The following is a 21,246-nucleotide window of genomic DNA, read 5'->3' on the forward strand; positions in this document are numbered from 1 at the left end:
GCCTGCAGGATCTTAGTTCCCCAACCAGGGATTGAACCCGGGCCCTTGGTGGAGTCCTAACCACTGGACCACCAGGGAATTCCAAGGCTTTTTGCTTTTAATCCCCAGAGTAATCCAGTATGGCAAGATTATTCCCAATGCACACGTAAGCAAACTAGGAGAGTGAGTGACTTGTCCAAAGTCACAACAGATCGTTTACCGTGCTGCCTTTTTTCACTTCCTTTTCCCTCCTCTGCTTTTATCTTACACCTTCCAAGAATGTCACAGCATCTTTCTAAATGCCATTTTCTAAAGGCAACAGAGACAATATACTTCTAAAGTCAAAAGATAAGGATCTCAGCTGGCCCTACTCAAGTACTGAATAATCCTTGAATAAAAACATAGCAGCAGAACTTTTGATAAGAAGGTTCTTTAAGAATCATTTAATAGAGCTGATGTTTTTATCCATTCTCCAATGTCATCTGTCATCCAGAAAATATTGAAAACTTCCTCTGATGGAGTCACAACTCACTTCCTTCTGAGGCAGCTTACACCATCTTTATGTTGGTTGATAGATTATTCCGTATAATGCAAAGACTTCTCTACTGAGAGCCAGTAGCTCAGGCTCTAACCTTCTCTTGCTCTGGAAACTAACAGTAGGGTGGTTACCTACTCACTCTGAAGGCCAGAGAATGTGGGATCAATTCAAGCGCTAGAATCTACTAGTTGTGAGACCTTGGGTAAGTTGCCTATCTTTTCAAAGCCTCAGTTCGCTTTTCTGTAAAACAGAGAAATAATAAGTGCCTATCCCACTGAGCTGTTGAGAGGCCTGCAGTAATCGTCGCATAAGTATTAGCTATTATTAGTACTATTAGTGGTTTTATCAACCTAGGGCAAATTACTTAGCTCAATTCCCTCGTCTATAAGAGAGGGAGTAGGTGAAATTGTTCTTAAGCCTTCTAGGTCCACTTTATCACATAATAAACTTAAATCTGTGTGTGATTAGCTTTTCCATCTATCCTCATTGGGTTGGTAGTTCTTAACCTGGAGCCCATGGATAGGCTTCATGGGGGTCCCTGAGCCCCTTGAAATGGAATACAATTGCATATGAGTACTTATTTAAAGATAGGAGACATAGCTTTCAGAATCCATAACTTAAAATAGATTTAAAACCACTGTCTTTAGAACTATACAAATCAAATCTATTCGATCTTTGATATAACAGAACTTAATTTCTGTAAAGACTTGAATTTTTCCCAGGTTAGATATCCTAAGTTCCTTCTATCAAATTTTTTATATTATATGGTTTCTCTTCTGAATGATCATATAAAGTTGACATCTTTCTTGAAATACGGTTTCAAAAGATGAGCACAGTATTCTTGGCATGATACATCCAATTAGTACGAGGGAGAACTTCCTTGCTGTAAAGAAGCATTACTTCTATTAATAATGCTTAAGGCACCATTAGATTTGGACAGTTAGATCAACCTGCACAACCTTAGTGACCTAAGTCTTTCTTACTTGGTTCCCGACTAATATCATATACTTCTCTGAGCAGCTGTCCTTTTGGACATAAATACAGTTTATATTTACCCTTGATAAATTTCATCTTGTGAGATTTAGTCCAACTCTCCAATCTGTCAAAAATTAATCTCAAATAATAAGATAATATAAATAAAATACATCTGGATATACTCTGAATGGTAGGGAGAAAAATATATCACCACCTATTTTAACATATATTTTAAATCTGACTTACAACTTACAACACAGATCTGACTTACAACTTCCTCTGATCTCATAAACTGTAATATTAAAAATAGTTTATAAATTTCTATATTAAATTATTACTAAAATAGTTTATAAAAATAGGTTCCCTTAGTTTGAGGCTAATTTGTAGACCACAGCAACATACACAAAATCAATTCAAAGAATCCTAACTATAACTTCCCTTAAATGCAGCTCACATGACTCTATACTAACAGTAGAGATGGACAAAAGCAGCATGAGGAAAGAGTTTACAGTACATTAAGGAGCAGTTCCTTCTCTCTTAATCATTGTTGATACACTGACCAACTGCCTTTTCCATGTCTTAGTGACCCCTCTATAAAAGGGAAATAACCAAATTTGTCTAAAGTGGGATATAAAAATTAATTTTTAGAGCCCACCCTCTTCAATAGCCTCCATGAATGGCAAAGGTCTTTTAAATCAGCATAATTTATCCTGTGATTCAACACAAACCAGTAAGGTTTACTCATGGGCTTTCCTGAGTCTTCCTGTGTTGGAATTTATAAGTACCTGCTAGGTGATCTTTTGCAGTCTATACTCACCATCTATAATAGACATATTTCTAGATGTTGACATAGTGGCCTTTGAACTTCTGCCTCGAGTAGAAGTCTCCAGAGCAGCGCCTGCTGTTAGAATAATGAGCGGTCAGTATACCAGTCCATCAGTGGCTAAGGATTTTTTTGTTTTTTTTTAAAAAAACACCACTAAATAAAGTTATGTCAAAACATAGTTTATGTGTAAAATGTCAAACATATATATAAGAAGAGACATCTAGAGTCTGATCAATCAATTTTCAGAGACTATTCTTAGGCCGCCCTTGGTTCATATTGTTCCAATTACAATGTAAGGAAAAAATTTATAAATGTAAGGATAATGAAAACAATTATCACTAGAAGATGGGGATTTCTCTCCTGGGAGATTTTTAACTAAAATACTACCCACTTTAACAGCTTAAAATTCCGACAGGTAAATATTTAATAGAAAAATAATTTAAAACTATTCCTAGGGATGGATTTCTATAATGCATCAGGAAGTCACTGGATGACTATCTCCTATTATTTGGCCTATTCAATGACAACAGTATCACATTAGACACAATGATGGCAATTAATTTAATGACTGCTTTAAAAAATCAAATTGTGTAGGGGCAGTTTTCAAAAATAATAATTTTTATAATCTGGAGTTTTCTTCCTGCTGTTAGTGGGCATTAGCTAGACATTTTCCTTAAGTGTTTGCCTCACTATTACTTTGTACATGTGAGAGTAAACATGTCTATTAAATGTTCCCAATGTGTGAGAAGCACTATGAAATTCTTTAAAAAAAGAACGTGTTAAGAACTATTCAAACTATATGTGCATGTGGCCATTCAGAATTTATATACGTGAAATGTACATGTTGGAACTACATTAAAGACCATTTTTATGCATTGTAAAAATAAATTTTTAAAGGACTGTGTAACTCAATTCTGCCAATATGAACACAATTCTGAATTTCCCACACAACTGCCAAGTGTGAATGTGTAAGAAAGACTCAGTGCTAACCTCTTCCTCTCTGAGATCCTCCTCTTGACACTGGATTCTGCCCTCTTCCTCCTCTCCGGCCTCTTCCTCGGCCTCTTCCTTTGTTGGCTGCTGCTGTGATGCTGTCATCAGAGTCATCAGCCATCTGTTCTGCCAAATCTATACTCATAAGGTCATCAGCACTAAAGGCGGAAGCAGCTTCCTCTGACTGAGATCTGAGGGCTCTGGCCCTACTCATGGCCTAAGAGGGATGACAAGAGGAAAATACACATCAGTAGACAATGCAGCAGCCTAAAAGTCATTAATCCAGCCACTCAGATGGACATTTCATATTGCCAAACTGTCTAAACTATTATTTTTCACTAATCATGCTAAAACATGTAAAACAGGAGAAGCTCCCTCCCCCATCAATCAAATTCAGTGCCTACGATTTGTTAGATCAATTTACAATACTACTGATACCTGTAAAATGAGACCTTTTGAAAATGTGTATCAGGAACCATAAAATTTCACAGAATCAAAAGTTTCAGAACTGGGAGGAATGTTGGCAATCGCCCCTAACGCAACACCGCCATTTGTAAGAGACTGTCATCATTTGAGCTACTTTGTACAATGGGCTCTTGATAAATAACAAGAAAAAAAACTGGAGGTCGGTGGGGAGCTGGAGGCTGCTGCGGGCAGCCGGGACACCTGGCTTGGCCGTAACCCCGTCCGGGGCCTGGTGGGACCGCAAGGGCCCATGGCCGAGCCAGCTCCGTTACCTCTGACTTACAAGGATGTGGCCGTTTATTTCTCCGAGGAAGAATGGCGGAATCTAGAGCCACGGCAGAAGGGGCTTTACAAGCAAGTAATGAGAACCAATTATGAGATTCTTGTTTCTCTAGTGAAGAACCAATTAAAGTAACGGAATCTATAGAGAAAGAAAAATAATCTTGTGTCATGAACCCCGTGCCACCCCAAAAGAATGTTCCAAGCATCAAGATCACATGGATGTGGACTTCCCTGGTGGTGCAGTGGTTAAGATTCTGCCTGCCAATGCAGGGGACACGGGTTCAAGCCCTGGAAGATCCCACATGCTGCGGAGCAACTAAGCCCACTCACCACAACTACTGAAGCCCACTCACCACAACTATTGAAGCCCACGCACCTAGAGCCTGTTCTCCATAACAAGAGAAGCCACCACAATGAGAAGCCTGCGCACAACAGTGAAGAGTAGTCCCTGCTTGATGCAACTAGAGAAAATCCACATGCGGCAATGAAGACCCAACAAAAGATCAAATGGATACGAAGTGGTGTATTAGTGTGGGTTTGGTTTGCATTTCCTTCGTGGCTAATCATGTTGAGCATCTTCTCATTTGTGTATCTTTTAGGAGAAATGTCTATTCAAATAGTTTGCCCATTTTTGAAGTGGGCTATTTGTCTTTTTATTGTTGGGTTATAAGTGTTCTCTATTTGTTCTGAATATCGAACTCTTATCAGATATATGATTTGCAGATATTTTCTCCGTTTCTTGGGTTGTCTGTTCCCTTTTTGATGGTGTCCTTTGATGCACAAAAGTTTTTAAGTTTTGATGAATCAAGTTTATTTTTTCTTTTGTTGCTTGAGCTTTTGGTGTCATATCTAAGAAGCCTTTGCCTAATCCAGAGTCACAAAGATCCACTCCTATATTTTCTTCTAAGAGTTTTATGGTTTTAATGCATATATTTAGGTCTTTGATCCTTTTTTTTCCCTTCTTTGATCCATTTTGAGCTAATTTTTTTATACTGTGTGATATAGGGATCCAGCCTCTTTTGGATATGGATATCCAGTTGTCCCTACACCATTTGTTGAAAAGACTGTTCTTTCCCCCACTGAATTATCTTGGCACCCTTCTGGAAAACCAATTAACCATAAATGTCAGAGTTTATTTCTGGATTCTGGATTCTGTTTCATGGATCTCCTTGTCTAGCCTTATCCCAGTACCACACTGTTTTAATTACCATTGCTTTAGGATCAGTTTGTCAATTTCTGCCAAAAAAAAAAAAAAAGGCAGATGGGGTTTGGGGATTACTGTCATCTAAACAGTACTAAGTCTTCCAATTCATGAACATGGGATATCATTTCATTTATTTAGTACTTTTTTTTAGGACTTTAAAAATTACTTTCAGCAACATTTTATGATTTTTTATTGTGCAAGTCTTATGTTTCTTTTATTGGGTTTATTCCTAAGTATTTTACTCTTTTTGATGTTCTTGTAAATGGACTTGTTTTCTTAATTTTTTTTTGAAAAATAGTTTTATTTTAAAAGATGCTGAGAGTTCAACCCAGACGAAGACTGAGAATAGGTGTATGGATTTATATTTTTTAATTAATTTTTGTTGGAGTATAGTTGCTTCACAATGTTGTGTTAGTTTCTGCTGTACAGCAAAGTGAATCAGTTATACATATGCATATATCCCCTCTGTTTTAGATTTCCTTCCCATTTAGGTCACCAAAGAGCACTGAGTAGAGCTCCCTGTGTTATACAGTAGGTTCTCATTAGTTATCTATTTTATATATAGCAGTGTATATATGTCAATCCTAATCTCCCAATTCATCTCACCCTCCCTTCCCCCCTTGGTATCCATATGTTTGTTCTCTACATCTATGCCTCTATTTCTGCTTTGCAAATAAGTTCACCTGTACCATTTTTCTAGATTCCACATATAAGCGATATTATATGATATTTGTTTTAGGTGTATGGATTTAAATAAAAGATAGTGATTCCTTTTTTCATGAAACTAAAAAAAAAGAAAAGAAAAAAACTCACCAAAAATAGCTGCTATCTCTGGGTGATGAAATTTTAGGGTGCTTTTTGTTTTCTTCATTATTATTGAATATTTCAAATTTGCTACAATGTACGTTTTCTAAAATATTACTTTTGTAATCAGAAAAACATAAGCAATAATCTCTTACAAATATATAGTAAAAAGAATTAGGTAGAACAAAACAATTGAACGCCTGGAAAATAATAAAAACGTGAGGGCCAAGATTTTAACTTAATAAATTTTAATTTGATAAGAAACTGTCTAGAAAAGACAAGTTTGAGACTTAATGAAATATCCTAACTTGAAATGAATATAGATTTTCTGATTAAAAACAGAATAAGAGCAATGCTGCCCTGATCTCTTCCTTTAAACCTATCAAAATGTAACAAGGAGAACAAAAATTTAAAAAATACCTTTTTGAATAAAATTAGAAAATTGCTCCACCCACAAAACACAAAACCTAGGAGAAAGAGTTAATGGGTATAGTGAATATTTGGCCTAGCTAAGGGAGAAAGTTGAGAAGAGTTTCAGACAGTGTAGAGAGCTCCAAAATTGATCTACCCGTGCCAAGAGGCCATGACAACAGTCTCTCTTGCTTGGAATGACTAGTTCTGGGTCTAAGAACAGGCATCTAGAGCTTTTCTAAGCTCTGTGCGGTGCCATGAAATATGGAGAGACAGGGCTAGATGAGGAGATAAGCACAGAGCAGGCAGGGCAGAAGCAGGAGTGCAGCGGGTGGGGAGAGGTGGAGGTAACCCAGCTTCACGCTGATGAACTTGCTGAAGTGAAACAACAGCTAAGTCACTACGGGAACGGCTCAACATGGCATTACAACTCCAAAAGAACAAAACTTTAGGGAATACAACCAAAAAGATACAAAGAAAAAATAGTTGAAAAAGATTTCAATTCATCTTTCTTGTCCCAGATAAGGTACAGTCAGTCCTCATAATTTTCAGACTCCGTATATGCAAATTCACCTACTTGCCAAAATTTATTTCTAACTCCTGATGCATTTGGAGTGCATATGCATTGTGGACACGTGCAGAGAGGTGCAAATTCTGAATCGCCTGACACACACCTTCCCAGATGAGGTCGAACGAGGCGACACTCAGCCTTCTTTAAACGAGTATCCTTTTCACAGTACGTTTAGTGCCATGTTCACAATTTTGTGCTTTCAGCTGGGGATTTTACTTTTAAAATGGCCCCCAGTGTAGTGCTGAAGCGCTGTCTAGGGTTCTTAAGTGCAAGAAGCTGTGATGTGCCTTATGGAGGAAACACATGTGTCATATATGCTTCATTAAGGCATGCACTGAATGGGCCACAAGTTCAGTGCTAATGAATCAGTGATATATATTGAGTAAGGTCTTAAAACAGAAACACACATGGAAAGGGTTATGTATTAATCAGTTAACAAAAATGTTGTAACCAGTGGCTGGCAGGAACCTATTCCTATATTTCCCCTAGGAGCAACAGTTCAGTGTTCACTCAGTGTTTACAGTGACTTTATAGAACACAACTACCATGAATAACAAGAACTAGCTCTACATTAAAAAATACATATACAGGGACTTCCCTGGTGGCACAGTGGTTAAGAATCTGCCTGCCAATGCAGGGGACAAGGGTTCGAGCCCTGGTCTGGGAAGATCCCACATGCCGCAGAGCAACTAAGCTCGTGCACCACAACTACTGAGCCTGCACTCTAGAGCCCATGAGCCACAACTACTGAGCCCACGTGCCACAACCACTGAAGCCTGTGCTCCTAGAGCCTGTGCTCCGCAACAAGAGAAGCCACCACGATGAGAAGCCCGTGCACCACAAGGAAGAGTAGCCCCCGCTCGCTGCAACTAGAGAAAGCCCGTGCACAGCAACGAAGACCCAATGCAGCCAAAAATAAATAAATAAATTTATAAAATAAAAAATATATATATTTAAAAGAAAAAAGGAGACCTAAATTAGATAATAAGGTAGATCTAGCTGATACATGTTGAACTCTGTACACTGAAAATAAACAATATACTTCTTTTCAAGACCCCATGAAATGTTTTAACCAATATATAATGGGATGCTAAGAAAAACATCAATCCTAAATAGTAAAAAGAATATTATCATACTTTCTAATCACAATGCAATAAAATTAGAAATTAATAAGACAAAAGCCTGGACTCCAAACTGCAAAACACAACAAAAATTGAAGAATACCTAGAAAATGATAATAAAAATACTGCATACCAGAACACATGAAACAATTTAAAAATGAATTGTTAAATTAAAGCAAAGAAAGGAGAATGGAGGGGAAAAAAGATGTAAGGAAAATTAAAAGAATTGTGATAAAACACTTTGCTCAATTCTAAGTAATTTGGAAAATAAATGACCTAAACTGAATCAAAAAAAGAGTTTCAACAGACTAATTAACAACATTTTGAGAAAATTCTTAAAAGAACTAAACTCCCGAAAAGGATCACAACCAGAAAGTTTCACAGGTAAATTCTACCAAATCTTCAAAGAACAGATGATTCCATGGCTATTTCAATAGGAACAGAGCATAAAGAAAGCAAGCTTTCAGCTGGTTTTTATAAAGCCAGCATAACATGGTATTGAAAACTGACAAAGGACTGCATGTACGAAAGGAAAATTACAGTATCTTACTCATGAATATCAAAGCAAACAAAAGGAATCCCGGGGCGCATGGAAAGACCAGTACACCTATTATCAGGGGCTTCACAAAGTGATACTAAGGTTGGGTCAATAATAGGATAGAAAATAATATAATTCACCATTTTAACAGAACACAGGAGGAAGAACCCTGCATGCTTATCTGCACAGATGCCAACAAAGCTCTTAATTCATTACCCATCTGGATTTAAACAAACAAACAAAAACCTCTCAGGAACAAGTGGATACTTCTTTTATATAACGAAACGAGTGCTCTTATAAACCAATTAGAGAAAGACCAATGCCCTAGGCAAAAGAAAAAAATATTCTATGCAAAGAACATGATCAGGTGTTTCATATAAATATAACTTATTAAACATAAAAATTGCTCAGACTCACTAGTAATACAAGTAGTATGAGTTAAAAGCAACAGTAAGAAATAATTTCTCACCACTTAGATTTGTAAAGATCAAAAGATGTAGTAATATGTCATGGCCGGAAGGATGCAGGGAAATAAGCACTCCCTAATACTATTGGTCGGGAGAGGAACTGGTGTAACATATTTGGAGTGACTTGGCAGAATCTAGCAAAATTTAAAACACACATGCCTTTTTATGATTATTACTTCTTTGAATGAATTATCATCATTGCCAAATTTCATACTTTGCCTTTGTCTAAATACTACATCTTCATTTTAGCATCTCAAACATTATACTCAGATAATACTTCATCTTTCTGTACAACAGACTGTGGACTTTACTGGTATCTTTGAACTACATTACTTCTATGAATTTACCTCATGAGTGGAGGCATAGGGCCAATGGCAAGACAATGTTTCCATATACTTTTTGCGAGATTTAAAAATATACTACCCTAGTATTATTGTACTTTTTTGTAGTAATATATACGTAACATAAAAATTTACCATTTTAACCATTTTTTTTAACATCTTTATTGGGGTATAATTGCTTTACAATGGTGTGTTAGTTTCTGCCCCATAACAAAGTGAATCAGTTATACATATACATATGTTCCCATATCTCTTCCCTCTTGCGTCTCCCTCCCTCCCAATCCCACCCCTCCAGGCGGTCACAAAGCACCGAGCCGATATCCCTGTGCCATGCGGCTGCTTCCCACTAGCTATCTACCTTACGTTTGTTAGTGTGTATATGTCCATGACTCTCTCTCGCCCTGTCACAACTCACCCTTCCCCCTCCCCATATCCTCAAGTCCGTTCTCCAGTAGGTCTATGTCTTTATTCCTGTCTTACTCCTAGGTTGTCATACAGAGTGAAGTAAGTCAGAAAGAAAAAGACAAATACCATATGCTAACACATATATATGGAATTTAAGAAAAAAAAAATGTCATGAGGAACCTAGGGGTAAGACATTTTAACCATTTTTAAGTGTGTATTTCAGTGGCATTAAGTACATTCACATTGTTGTACAACCACTGCCATCATCCATTGCCACAACTTTTTCATAATCCCAAACTGAAACTCCATACCCATTAAATAACCCTTCATTCCCTAACCACCTCCCCCAAACCCCGATAATCACTCTTCTACTTTCTGTCTGTATGAATTTGACTACTCTAGGTATCTCATGTAAGTGGAATCACATAGTATTTGTTCTTTTATGTCTGACTTACTTCACTTAGTATAATGTTTTGAAGGTTTATCCATGATATAGTATGTTCCATTCTATACTTCAATTTCATTCCTTTTAAGGCTAAAGAATATTCCAATGGATGTATGTATCACATCTTGTTTACCCATTCATCTTTTGATAGACTTTGGATCGTTACTACCTGTGGGCTATTGTAAATAATGTTATGAACATTGGTGTACAAATACATGTTCGAGTCCCTGCTTTCAATTTTTTTTGGTAAATACTCAGAAGTGGAATCACCAGATCATGTGGCAATTCTATGTTTAAATTTTATATTATTTTATAATAGCAGTTGGGAATTATTTTCATTAAAAAGAGCTCTTCGGGCTACTATTCCTGCGCCTCCCCTCCATGCCTGCACCCACCACATACACACATGCGCAATTAAGTAAGTTTTCGACAAGAGCAAAAGGAAAAAAAAAGAGAATATCAGCAAGCCGAATACTCGTAGGCCGAATTGGAATAAGTCAAAGGCAGCGGTCCTCAGCCAACCCCTGCTCAGTCCTACCCACCCAAAAGAGAGCCTGTGGACTGACTGCTCTAAATAAACCTACTAGTTATTCTGATTTAACAAGCTGACATATAATAAAGGAATTTTCAGAAAAATTACCTCTCGGACTTCATCATCTTCTTCGTTCTTCTGTCTGCTTTCTCTGAAACGACGTACCTGGATTATAACAGAATAAATCACAAAAATGTTACAAACATGTCTGCTATGTAAATATAAAACTGATTAATTGATGTTTTCCATTACAACGTAAAATTCGGAAATTCAAGTATAGTTTTGTTTCACAAAAGATTAAAGAAGTCATATTCCCCCAGTGACTTACATTAAAAATTCAGAAATGTACTCTAAGAAAAACTGGCCCTAAGCAAAATGATATTACCTGCTGACCAAATGCTCCAAGTCATTGAAAAACAGCCTGTCGGACTGCAAAGGAGAAAATTCTAATGTCCTATGGGTGTTATAGTTCAGTAAAAGAGCTAAAAACAAAAACCTCTCTTTTAATAGGCTTGAATTATTACACTGCTCAAATCATTCTTGGGCACCTGGCTGCAAGTCACCCAGGAGGCTCTCTGAAATGGTATCTGAAGTGGGTGGGCCCCTGGAGATCCATTTTGCTAACAGCCAACCACCAAATGTTTGCTGTCTGCCAACCCTGGTCCCGGTGCCATGAAGGACACAAAGCTTCCTTTTTTACTGGTTCCTGCTCACAAAGCTCTTATAATATAGTTATATAGCTAGAAATAAACTCCATTTATTTAATAATTTACTCGGCACATATTTCCTGAGCCAAGCTATGTGCCAGGTGCTATTGCAGGAACTGAGAATACAATAATGAACAAAATGGTCAAGAACTCTGCCCTCCATGGAGCTTACAATCAGTGTGTGCGTGTGTGTGTGTGTGTGTTACAAAATAAGAAACAAAATAAAAAGTTATGTTGTATTTTAGAAAGTGTATAGGATCAAGTTAATTTACAGCTAGACTGAGAAAGCTCCACCCTTACCTCTGAGGAGCCTCTGGCATTCCCAGGGCCAAATTATTTACTGATGGATTTCAACCTGCATGAGCAGTTAGACAGCGTGGTTTGATTATGCGACCAGAGAGGCGTAAAAGACTCCCTGGAAACTTCTGCACAGATCTTGGTGTTCTGTCTCGGGTTTGCTGTGTGCATATAAGGACATGAGAAACAGACGCCTGGTATCTCTCAGATCCCTAATGCCTGCCTATACTCCTTCTCTTGCTGTACCGTTATCAGTTGCCTTTAAATAAAAACTTTAAGTGAGTATGTTCAGTGGAGTCTTATGAGTCCTTTCAAATATGTGAACCTGTGAAATCTTTGCAAAAGGTGTTAAGTGCTCAGAGAAAAGTAATGCAGGAAGAGGGACAGAGAGTGCGGACAGAGGCTACAGGATGATCATCAAAGGCCTCACGGAGAAAGTAGCAAAGCAAGAAGGTAGCAAAGATTTTAAAAGGTAGGGAATGAACCTTGAAAATAACTGGGGAAAATCATTCCAGTCAAAGGAAAGAATATATGCAAAGGCACTGGGGCAGAAGCATGGTATGTTTAAGAAACAGCAAGGAGGTCGCTGGGCTGGAGCAGACATGAGGATGAAGAAGTAACAGAAACCACATTGAGTAAGGCCTTGGGAGCAACTGTAAGGACTTTTGCTTTTAGGCAGGAGTGACTTCATCTAAACTATGTTAGGATCACCAGCAGCTCAGCTGAGCTGAGGACAGAACAGAGTGTGGAGGAACAGCACAGGCAGAAACAAGGAGACCAGTTTGGAGGCAACAGGAGTAATCTAGGTGAGAAATGGCTAGGCCTTGGACCACTGATAGAGATGAAGGTGGTGAGAAATAGTCACATTCTGTATATATTCTGAAGGTAGAGTTAAAGGATTTCCAGACAGGATATAGGTGACAGAAAAAGAGGAGTCAAGGATAACTTCAAGGTTTACCGCTTGAGCAAATGAAAGAATAGCGCTTCCACTAGAACCCTACAGGTAGAGCAGGGGCTAAGGTTCAGCAATTCAGACTGGGAATGTTGGAAGTTGGAGAGGTCTATTAAACATCCGAGTGGAAGGTCTAGCAGGTTGTTGGCTACATAAGTCTTGAGTTGAGAGGAGAGGTTTGGGCTAGACTTTTGAAAAGTCATCACCAGATGACAGTATTTAAAGCCAGGAAGCTGGGTGAGAATACAAAAGGAATATGTAGATGAAGAAGGGGTCCAAGGACTGAGTTCTGGAGACTCCAACTTAAGAGGCTGGAGAGGTGAGAGGAATCAACAGAGACTGAGAATACACAGACAATGAGCTGGGAAGAAAACCAGAAGAGTGTGGAGCCCTAAAAGCCAATGGAAAAAAGGTTTTAAGAAGAGGTCAAGTGAGATTTAAGATGGAGAACGGACAATGGATTTAGCACTGGAGATCACTGGTGCTTTGACAAGAGTAAATTCACTGGAAAGAGGGGGTCGAAACCCCTGAATAGATGGATTTAAGAGGAAAATGAAGGCGAAGAATCTGGGCAGCAAATACAGAAAACTCTGTGAAGCAATTCTGCTATAAAAGAGGAAAAAAGAAATAGAATAACAGCGAAAGGGAAACAGGATCTAGGCTCCAGAGTTTTGTTGAAAGAAATAGCAGCATGTTTGTTAAGATTCAGTAGAAGGGGAAGAATACAGGAATAATATTTTTTTTAAAAGACGGCACAGCATGTAACAGTGCTCGAGGTGGCATGTGATATATCAAAAGCACTGAGTCATTCACAGAAGAGAAATGAGCATCAGAGTAAAAATACCGAGCAGGCATTATGTGTCAGTGTACTGAGGGCTTACATGTATTCTTTTAATCCTCACAACAACCTTGAATGAGGTTCTATTATCCCCATTTCATAGATGAGGAAACTGAGGCACAGAGAGGTTAAATACTTCACTGACGGTTCCATAGCGAGTAAGGTCATCTGGTCTATAGTCCATACTCTTAGCCACCATGCTACACACACACACCCCCACACACCCACACACACTCTCTCTCTCTCTCAAAAGTCATGATGTCACTCCAGGTGTGGATGATCATTTTGGGGAGTGGAGGGTGGGAAGGAAGGTTTGTTTGTTTTATTTATTTACTTTTTTAGAGCAGCTTGGGTTCACAGCAGAATTAAAAGGAAGGCACAGAGATTTCCCATATAGCCCTGTCCCATACATGCACAGCCTCCCCTATTAATATCAACATCCCCCACCAGAACTGTACAGTTGTTATAACTGATGAACCGATACTGACACTCCATACTCCATATCACCTAAACTCCTTAAGGTTCACTCTTGGTGGTGTACATTCTATGAGTTTGGACAAATGTATAATGACATGTATACATGTATAACTCACCATTACAGTTTGATACAGAGTAGTTTTACTGTTCTAAAAATCCTCTGTGAATCCACCTTTTCATCCCCTTATCCCATCCCTGCCCAACCACTGACAACCAGTGATTTTTGTACTATGTCCATAGTTTTACTTTTTCTAGAATGTTACATAGCAGGAATCATACATTAAGTTACTTTTTCAGATTGGCTTCTTTCAGCTGGTAATAGTCACTTAAGGTTCCTCCATGTCTTTTAATGACTTGATAGGTCATTTCTTTTTAGCACAGAATAATATTCCCTTGTCTAGATGTTTCACAGTTTATTCACTTACCTACTGAAGTACATCTTTGTTGCTTCCAAGTTTTGGCAATTATGAATAAAGCTGCTATAAATATCATGTACAGGTTTTTGTTTAGACATAAGTTTTCAACTCCTTTGGGTAGATACCTAGGAGAACGACTGCTGGAGAGTATGGGAAGAGTACGTTTACTTTTATAAGAAACTGACAAACTGCCTTTCAAAGTGACTGCACCATTTTGCATTCCCACTCACAATCTAAGAGTTCCTGCCGCAGCACATCCTCACCAGCATGTGGTGTTGTCGGTGTTCTGGAATTCGGCTGTTCTGACAGGTGTGTAGTGGCATATCTCCTTGCTTTAATTTGCATTTCCCTAATGACATAAGATGTCGAACATCTTTTCATATGCTTACTTGCCAACTGACTACCTTCCTTGGTCTGGTGAGGTCTTTTGCCCATTTTTTAATTGGATTATTAAATTTTCTTATTGCTGAATTTTAAGAGTTTTTGTATATTTTAGATAATAATCCCTCATCAAATTTGTCTTTTGCAACTATCTTCTCCCAGTCTGTGGCGTGTCTTCTCATTCTCTTCACGTTATCTTTTGCAGAGCAAAAGTTTTTAATTTCAATGTAATCTAGTTTATCAATTACTTGTTTCATGAATCGTGCTTTTGATGTTGAATCTAAAAAGTCACCACCATATACAAGGTCATCTAGGTTTTCTCCTATGTTATCTCCCAGGAGTTTTGCAGTTTTGCATTTTACATTTAGGGGGTATGGTCATGTTATATTTACGGCACTTGACTGACAAATCCACCCATACTAAAAATTTATGAACCTAACACATCCAGAGCCACAGGGTAAGTGGTTTTACAGTGTGGATTATCTGCCTTCCCTGTCAAAGTACCTGGCATTTAATATTACTGGTTGTACATTAGTTGACACCATAAGGCTTTAAAAGAATCATGTTAAATGACTAAAAGCACAAAAATAAAAGTAAAAGGGAATGAGTTTTAAACATAACATTGTGTTCTTCTGCTCAGAGGGAATTTGGAAAATACAGGAAATGATCCCCTATAATCCCACTACCTGAGCATAACCACTGATAATGTTTGGAATATCTTCTTCCATTCTTTGCATACACGCACCCACTCACATATAAAATAAAAATAACTGGGATCACATTGTGTATAGTTTTACCACTTTGGAATTCTTTTCCCACTTAACACTGGAAATACTTTTGCATGTTCTTCAAAAGTGTAATTTTTAATAGCTGCATAGTATTCCATACTGTGTATGTGCCAACATTTATTTTACCAAAACATCTCCAACTTTTCCCCACTGCAGATAACACTGACATAAATTACTCCCCATTCTAAATCTCTATCTCATTATTGTCTTAGGAAAATCTCCCAGGGCTGAGTTAAAGGACAAATCTTAAGCTTCTTGACATGCTTAAGAAGGCAAAAATGCTTTTCATTGCAGCTGTTCAAACTCTGATACTCCTACCAGCAGAGTACTAAGTATCTTTCTCAAATTGTTGCCACTTTGATAGATAAAAAATACATTTAATTTGAGCTTCTTTGATTATCCTAGGTTAAATACCAGTTTCATATGCCTATTAGCCATTTATATTTCTTTTGTGAACCACCTATTCAGGTCCTCTGTTCATTATTCTATTGAAATGTTTAATATTCTTCTTAAGATTCATAAGAGCCCTTTAACGTAGTAAGAATATTAACCTTTTGTTCTGTCCACATACGAATATTTTCTCCATGTCGATACTTTCTCATTTTGCTTTTTGACAATTTGACATGCAAACATTTAAAAATTTTATGTAGTCAAATCTAAAGAGTTTTCCTCTGCTTTTATGCTCAGAGGGACTGCATTTCCTAGATGAAATTCAAAATCTCAATCAAAACTTAATAAAAAATTGAGATAAGCAGACATTTTCACCCTATGAGGTTCATTTTAAAGCACTTTCATGATCTTCAAGAGAAGATACTAGCTATGGGCAACAAAACTAACATTCACTGGGTATCAATCATATTTGAGACTGTGTTCTAGACACTTATTAGACATTTTCTAATATAATCCTCACTTTATGATCTCAATTTTATAGATGAGGAAACTAAACAAATCAGTGAAGTTAGTGATTTACCAGAAAGAAACTTAGAGCTACTCTTAAGGAGAGACTATCTAAATAATAGATTTTCCACCCCAAATTAGTTACTCACCTCTTCATCGATTTTATCTTCTAGGGCATCAGTATGACGTTCTTTAAGAAATCGCTGTGTTTTTTCCAACTGATATTTCACTAATTCCTCTATGGCATCTTTTTCTTCCTTGTCCACAAATTCTTGTACTGCTTCACCCATTCCCCTTTCTGTTAGAAGTGAGAGCTGCACGTTCTGTAAGAGACATATAAATCACTGGATGCAGCATCTTCCTTACAAAACAATTCTGTATAAGCAAGGAAAATTACAGAATAATTTTACCAGAGAAAAAGACAAAAAAGTCATCTAGTTATTGGAGGGAAAACACAGCAAAGTGAAATAAATCAATGGATGGTAATTAAGCCTACTGATAAATATTAAGGGCCAGAAAAAGCAAAGTAAAAACAAGAAACAGGAGTAGAGTACAGGATTTGTGAAAATGCAGAGGCCTGAGAGGCTGGGACACAGAGTCCAGAAATAGCAGCTGATGACTAAGAGAGCAGGTTAACCAGTGTGGTAGGCAGAAAAATGGCCCCTAAAGATGTCCACATCCTAATCTCTGGGACCTGTGAATATGTTACATGGCAAAGGAGAATTAAGGTTACAGATGGAATTAAGGTTGCTAACCAGCTGCTACAAAACTGGGAGATTATCAGGGACTATCCAGGTGGGCCCAGTGTAATCACAAGCATCCTTGAAAATAGAAGAGGGAGGCCGAAGAAGGGAGTCACAGAGAAGTATCCAGGGAAATGACGGCCAGACAGGTCCAGCGTTGCTTGCTTTGAAGATGGAAGAAGGGGGCCCGGAGCTAAGAAACACGGGTACCTCCAGAAGCTGGAGGAGATGAGGAAATGGAATCTTCCCTACAGCTTCCAGAAAGGAACACAGCCTTGACAACACCTCAGTTTTTGTCCAGTGAGACCAGTGTCTGGTTTCTGACCTACAAAACTGTAAGGTAATAAACCTGTGTTGTTTTAAACCACTAAGTTTGTGGACATTTATTCCAGTAGCTGTAGGAAGCTAATACAACCAGAGGATCTCAAAGTGGCATATACCCACAAAAATAAGAATAGCTTCACCATCCAGTGGCTTATTAATAAAGTAACTCTGAAATTACATCCAGATGCAAGAAAATTAAATCCTGGATTCAGACTTAGGTAGTAGCGATAAAAAGAAAGAGGATAACAACACTGACAATAATAGACACAATAATAACAATATTAATGACTGACATTAATTAAGCACTTATTTTTCTTGATACGTAATAACTATAAATGAATGTAATTGTCACCCTGCTTACTTCATGGAGACATTCTGAGGATTCATTTTGTTTAAACTATCAATTACACATATCTTAAATTAAAATCTGTCATTATAAGATAGCCATTGTCTAAACTGAGAACTGTAACTAAGCAATTACCTTCTCTGCGGTTTGAAAATACTGTTTCACAAGGTCTTCTACCCTTAGAGTTGTTACTTCTGAAGGTTTTGTGATGAACTTCCCAAAGTTGATCTCTTCTCCTAGAAAAAAGAAGTCCATGAAAAAAAAAAAAGTAGCAGTTTCTCTTTTAATGTTAAAGTGCCCAAACTCACTGAAGGTTGCTGTCAGTGAAGGAGGTATGGCCAAACTTTATCAACTGTCAGTTTGCTCAACCCAGTAAATTTTGAGGCAAAAGCATGTCATTTTTGCTAATATCTAGAGTCATTTCCTCAAAGTCTGTAATTCTTTTCCAAATCTCCAAGTAGTATGTCTCTTGGAGCTATTCTCACAGAGTGGTCCACAGATCTCTGGGAGTTCCCCATACTGGTTCAGGGGGCTTAAGGTCAAACGTACTTTCATAATAATACTAAGACATTATTTATCTCTTCCACCGTATTGACATTTGCACCGATGATACAAAAGCAGTCGTGGGTAAAACTGCCGGTTCCTTGGGATGAGTCAAGGCAGTGTCTCTGAGTTCTACTGAGAGTCATCACTTTGTACTCACAGTTCAAAACAAGACAAAACAAAAAGCCAGTTTCACATAAGAATGTCCTTGATGAAACAGCAAAATTAATTTAATTAAATCTTGGCCATTAAACACAAACCTTTTTAATATTCTGTGAGACAAATGGGAAGTAGGTTTAAAGCACATTTGCTTCATTCCTAGGCAGGATGGTTGTCTCAAAAAACAGCAGGTACGGAATAAAAAGAATACTGGGCAAGAAGTCAAAAAGCATAGGGTCCAGTAGGTGCTCTGCTCATAACCTTTGTCAGGGAAATGACTATTAACTGTCTAGCACGTGTGTGACCTGGTGTGGAAAACACAATGATAAAATGACAGGATGCCACCCATAATAGCAAATGATTACAATACAAGATGGTAAGTGCTACAACAGAGTTAAGAACAGAAAATATGACACACGGAGAAGAAATAAATTAATTCTTCTCAAAGAAGGCTGAAAATAACATGCAGATAGCAAACGCAGTTATCATATGACTCAAGACTTGCACTGCAACTAAGAAGTCCGCATGCTGCAACTGAAGATCCTGCATGCTGCAACAAAGACCCCACGTGCCATGACTAAGACCTGGCACAGCCAAAAATAAAAACAAATAAATTAAAAAAAAAAAGACTTGCAGAATGAATAAGACTTACTAAGCAAAAAAGGAAAAAGAAAAAGTATTTTAGGCAGAGGGAAAAGTTTATGCAATGGCTTAGGGGGTAAAGAGGCACAAAGTTCAGTGTGCCTCTTACAAAGTGGTGAGGACAAGTGAATAGAAATCTTTTTTGAATTTCAAGACAGGAGAATTAATATTGCTTCATAAATATGATTACTATATTTTACTACGCCAGACACAATGTTAAGACCATTTACACACAGTATATCATCTAATCCTCACAACAATCCTGTGAGGCAGGCACCGTTATTATCCTGATTTTGTAGACAAGAAAACAAAACATCAGAGATTAAGTAATTTGCATGATGCCACACATGTAGTTAAAGTAGCAGAGCTGGCCAAAACAACAAACAATTTCATGCTTTCGATAAGATATACAAAAGGGTCACTGTTTCCATTCAGCAATTAATGTTTAAACAAAAAAGGGATCATGAGAACAAAACTGACAATGGATGAAACTTAAGTAACATAAAGTACTAGGTTCTATACTCCACATTCTCACAAATGCTACACCCCAAAAATTCAAGGAATTGATAAGGATGGACAATTAAAGTAAATCACCATCAGTAAGTAACTAGCTAAAATTCATAGCATAAAAATACCATTCTCTGATATGGATTTTCCCCCCCTAAAACAGTATTCTATGAGCTCCATTTAAATAGCCAGATGACTGTTTCAGGCTGAATTAACAGCATACACCATTGTGATCACAATTTCACTATGAAAAACAGAAGCTCATTAAATCGGGGTTAATAAAAATCAAGGTAGCGTACATGTAAACAAGGGCCATATTTTTCTATGAAAATTCTGACTCGATAGCTCTAAGGAGATGAGCCTCTGTATTTAAAAGGACCAATACTTCTTAAGAAGAAGCACTGTTTCAGTCAGATGACCTGTTTTTGATAAATGCTAAAATAAGGGCAATTCGTTTTTATGAACTTTAATTGGAAATTAATTATCTGATCAATAGAAACATCAAACTTAAGCCCTTAAGTACGTATCTTTTTAACATTCTGGGACACCTCTTATTTCAAAAGACTAGAGTCTTCTTAAATCACTGTACACTGTAAAGCTGAAATATTTAGCCCTGCAAAATTTGAGAGTATGTTCTCTGAACATTAATAATGTATAGTAAATAGTAGATATTTAAACACTTTATCTCTAAAGTATGTTGTTAATCAGCAGCACGTTTTAAAAAAACTACGAAAGGCTTCATTTCTTTATTGATATCCACAAGTTTACAAATGATTTCTATCTAATTTTTAGAAGAGATTTAATTATTCCAATTATCAGTTTATTTGTCTGAGATATTAGAAAGAATCATAATAAAACATGTTCCATTATTGTTTTATACTTTTACTAGAGATTGATTTATGTGAAGCCTATAAGAGCATTTTTTAATTTGTAAAGATAACTAGCTTACCCGTGTCTTCCTTTTGTTCTCTATGCCTGAAAAAATGGATAACATCTTTTGGATTAGCTACTCGGTCCACAAATTTCTGGCTAAAGCGAAGAACACTGAACGGTTCAAAGCCTCCACTATAGTCCACCTGGAAATACAGAATAAGCTATGAAGGCTAGGAAAAAACAGATCACCAATTTCAGTATTCATGTTTATGTGTAATACTTTTAAGTTAATATGTTAATGTTCCACAATTCATTTTAAAGATCATGATGATGTTATACCATTTATTCTACTGAGAAAATAAAACTTCAAAGGTTTACACTTATGCAGAACATTGTTTGATGGAATCAAGATACAGTAAGAATTCCACAATGTCAGAAAATTACATCTCCCCATGATAA

At 37.3% G+C, this 21,246-nt stretch overlaps 1 protein-coding gene and 1 long non-coding RNA gene across 3 annotated transcripts in view; both read right to left on the reverse strand.

Annotated features, from left to right (window-relative positions):
- MRE11 (MRE11 double strand break repair nuclease) overlaps positions 1-21,246 on the reverse strand; it is a 64,874-nt gene that overhangs the window by 14,372 nt on the left and 29,256 nt on the right. For both annotated transcript variants that reach the window (XM_027087798.1, XM_027087799.1), the window contains 6 exons: positions 20,864-20,990; positions 18,199-18,299; positions 16,800-16,973; positions 11,006-11,062; positions 3,309-3,528; positions 2,310-2,393 (listed from right to left, as the gene is read on the reverse strand). In XM_027087798.1, coding sequence (XP_026943599.1) covers positions 2,310-2,393; positions 3,309-3,528; positions 11,006-11,062; positions 16,800-16,973; positions 18,199-18,299; positions 20,864-20,990 — 763 coding nt within the window. The remainder of the gene's footprint in view (positions 1-2,309; positions 2,394-3,308; positions 3,529-11,005; positions 11,063-16,799; positions 16,974-18,198; positions 18,300-20,863; positions 20,991-21,246) is intronic.
- LOC113610024 (uncharacterized) lies at positions 11,690-16,793 on the reverse strand. The gene is made up of 2 exons (XR_003428902.1): positions 14,594-16,793; positions 11,690-12,062 (listed from the first exon to the last, which is right to left on the reverse strand). It is a non-coding gene; the product is annotated as an uncharacterized LOC113610024 (long non-coding RNA).

The sequence above is a fragment of the Aethalodelphis obliquidens genome, unplaced genomic scaffold (genome assembly GCF_003676395.1).
Source record: "Aethalodelphis obliquidens isolate GAN/ISIS:26980383/991018 unplaced genomic scaffold, ASM367639v1 scaffold60, whole genome shotgun sequence".
Classification (NCBI taxonomy): Eukaryota; Metazoa; Chordata; class Mammalia; order Artiodactyla; family Delphinidae; genus Aethalodelphis; species Aethalodelphis obliquidens.